The 3,260-nt window shown below is 35.0% G+C and overlaps 1 protein-coding gene across 1 annotated transcript; it reads right to left on the reverse strand.

Moving 5' to 3' along the window:
- Nucleotides 1-7: 7 nt before the first annotated feature.
- LOC122333661 (clathrin interactor 1-like) lies at nucleotides 8-1,804 on the reverse strand. Its single transcript, XM_043231362.1, has 4 exons — nucleotides 1,671-1,804; nucleotides 1,465-1,561; nucleotides 1,270-1,378; nucleotides 8-1,172 (listed from the first exon to the last, which is right to left on the reverse strand). Exons 1-4 carry the CDS (start codon nucleotides 1,760-1,762, stop codon nucleotides 880-882), a joined length of 591 nt encoding a protein of 196 aa, XP_043087297.1. The 5' UTR covers nucleotides 1,763-1,804; the 3' UTR covers nucleotides 8-879.
- Between the last annotated feature and the right edge of the window lie 1,456 nt (nucleotides 1,805-3,260).

A 3,260-nucleotide genomic window follows, 5' to 3' on the forward strand; every position in this document is an offset into this window, starting at 1 on the left:
ATCCCACAAAATATGTCTGGGTAATTAAAATCGGAGGGGGAAAAAATACATCTTGTAAAAAGAAAATGAAGCTCACTGATAAATTAAACACATTTTCAGACCTATTTTAATTACTGTCGTGCAGTTGGATGTTTTACTTCAGAGGTTGTTTGTAATTTTCATTATTCTTAATGGTTATGGTTAGTGGTTCTCATTAGAACTGAATTACTTAATTAGCATAAATTAAAGGCAGGACAATACATATTATCATTTAGTAATAATAAATAGTTAACTTAATTAATATACCAGTTTCTTTTTTGTTGATTATACTGTTTATAAGGGTGTGCTTAATTGTCATGAAAATAATTCAAGAACTGGTACTAAAAAGAGGCTTAATGTTATGCAAAATATAATTTCTTTTTTTCCAGGGGTGGGGTGAAATATGACCCATGGTGAGATTCCCCCACTAACTTGATGTCAATGTAAAGAGAAGTAAAATCAGGCTGAGATGCTTCCTCTCGTGTACGTTTCATAACTAAGAACTGTGATTGGACTGTGGTTACTTTACTGAATAAATTTGGCCGCCATCTCAAAAACACCATAACAGACATATATATCAAGTTTCATTAAACTTTAGAGTAAAACGACTGTCAAACTAAACATGATATCAGTTAAATTTAAAACAGCCATTACAAATAACGCATTGCATTTTTCCTTCCTAATCAAGGACATTGAAAACATAATTTATGCCGTCATGTGGAAACGCAGCTATGCCGGGTATCAAAATAAATCTGCAGTACAGTTCACTCATCTGGCAATGCAAACCCTCCAGGGACAACAACAGTGGAGAGGACACAGAGGATCTCCTTGTTTTCAGAGAGTCCCGATTAGATATATTCTTTATGATAAATGTGTTTTCGTGTGATGTAAAAAAAAAAAAAAAAAACTTTTCAAACCTTGATAAATATGACAGCGAGAATGGTGTGTGTTTGTGTATGTGAAAGAAAGAGAGCAAGTTAGGGACTTACAGTATCTGAAGCCCGACATACTGTCAGAGGACACGCCTATATACTTGTCCCTGTTTTTCTTGGCCTTCTTCCTCTCCTCTCTCAACCTGTCATCATCTTGAACAAACTCTATCATCTCCTTCACCTTCTGACGAACATTGACACCCTGGTCCTTGCCATTCTCATCTGAAACACAAAGCCCATTCATCCTAGTATCTAAGATACATCAAACTACATAGATGACAGGTGAATAATTATGTAAGCTTTTGTGCAGTTCACTCACCTACATGATGATAGCTCTCAATTGAACGCAAGTCATACAGGTGCTCTCTTGCACTAGTAACAACCCGTTCAGATCCATTTCTGATGAGGTACGCCAGCAGCAGTAAAGACTGCAGTATAGAGGACAGTCAAGCTCATGACAGATTACGGCAAAGCAAAACCATTTCAGTCCTATGCTGTCATCAGTAAAGCATACCTTGTAAACTCTTCTCCAGTTTTTCTTGTTGTCTTTCAACATTCTTGTCCACAGCATGTTCATTACCTCTGGAAACTGCTCGTACATGAATGTGGACCTGAAATAAAATGTAAAAAAAAAATGACATTAGCAGACTCTTCATGTTGGAAGTATGTGTAAGTGTTCACAAACACAAACATAAGAGGAAGAAAAGACAAATCACTTGCCTAGCGATCTCCCCCATTAACTGTCCAGACGGTCCCCACGGATCATCGTTGGTGGCTTCTCGAACTTTAGACTCAATTTCTGTATAGTTCATCACAACATTGGTTCTGTAAAAATGAGATCAAAACACAACATCCTTTTAGTAAAGTCAAGCATCCTTTATTTGGGCTGATTATATGATAAACATTTAACCGCAGGAACCCTTCAGCAAAGCCTAAATATATAAAACATAAAATATATGAAATTACTTAATGGCATAAAGTCATTAATAGTACAGTTTTGTACAATTTAGTTTACAAATTAATTGAATTGTGATGTTTGTTATATCATTTTGTAACTCATTGTGGCAATACACTCAAAGGGACATTTTTAACCTTATTTATCCCTAATAGGCTTAGTACCAGCATACATACAACTAATAATATGCACCTTACAGAGTTAGATAAGTAAGATAAGTTGTCCCTTATAGGCCTCAATGTTTGCATTTTACATTATTTCTGACAGTGATTCTGCGCTTTTCCATATAACAAAAGCATACAATGAGCAGAGGCTGTTAAGCTTCAAAAAACAAATAAAAAACATAAGTACCAAAAATATATCCCATTTGACTTCCAAATTATCTTTGAAGCCATTATGAAATTACATAGTCATACAAAATTTCCACCTGTTTGCATAACTTAACCTCGATAACACTTTAACACAATAACACCCTGTGCGTTATTACTGGACACAAAGTACATAATATCATGGAAAGGTGGAAAATCGTATGTATTTCGAACATCATAAAGGTGTGTAAATAATGAGAGAACAGAACAGAATCTGACTATGCTATTAGGGTTAATTGTTAACAAATTTATTTATTTGTGTATGATGTTAAATAATCCCGTTGTCAGTAAATCTCAATTTTGTATTGTCTATTTAACAGTCATTCAAATAAATCCAAATATAATCATCAATCTTATACCCCGCCCTTTATTTGAATATCAAATGGAGATAACCAGCAAAGCAGGGCCAGAATATCTTATTATGTGAAACCAGTTTAGCACTAGAGGAACATAACCAGAGTGACATAAAAAGTGGTTATACAAGACTCAGTATATGGGTGGGGTGCAGGACAGACTCGCAGAGAATAGAGGGTGGATCAAATAAAAGCACCCTAAGGAGTCCTCAGTCTCTCCTACTGCAAAAAAAAAAATTTTTTTTTTAAAAATCACTTTTTGTTAGAAAATGTCTAGTGTCTCAGTTTGCTGGTAAAAAAGTCCTTAGCATTGCCTTTCTCACCTGAAGCATGAAAATAAGTTGAAATTGAAAAAGTAAATAAAGAAAAATCTTCCTGCTTCCTTGTTTCCTCATTTAAAAATGAATCACTTACAGACAATGACAGAAACATACAGATCACAGAGATGTGCAAAACCCCCTAAACTTTCAAATAGAAAACTTCAGCATAGTTTGAGGTGATAAAAGAGGTCAGGACATCCGTTTGCTTATGCTTGCAGCTATCAGGTGCAATCATTTTCTTCTTCTGAGTAATCTGGGATAAACAAGACTTGTTAACAAGATTGTGTCCAATCCTTCAAAAACACAGCAGACAG

The sequence above is a fragment of the Puntigrus tetrazona genome, unplaced genomic scaffold, assembly GCF_018831695.1.
Source record: "Puntigrus tetrazona isolate hp1 unplaced genomic scaffold, ASM1883169v1 S000000314, whole genome shotgun sequence".
Lineage (NCBI taxonomy): Eukaryota > Metazoa > Chordata > Actinopteri > Cypriniformes > Cyprinidae > Puntigrus > Puntigrus tetrazona.

Bases quoted from the DNA above. Each gene is read 5' to 3' on its own strand.
- LOC122333661 (XM_043231362.1), bottom strand. From the start codon at position 1,762: ATGAACTATACAGAAATTGAGTCTAAAGTTCGAGAAGCCACCAACGAT. The intron at 1,562-1,670 runs GCAAGTGATTTG...ATTTTATTTCAG, and splicing joins TTAATGGGGGAGATCGCTAG to GTCCACATTCATGTACGAGC. The intron at 1,173-1,269 runs GTGAGTGAACTG...TTTGTGTTTCAG, and splicing joins TGAGAGCTATCATCATGTAG to ATGAGAATGGCAAGGACCAG.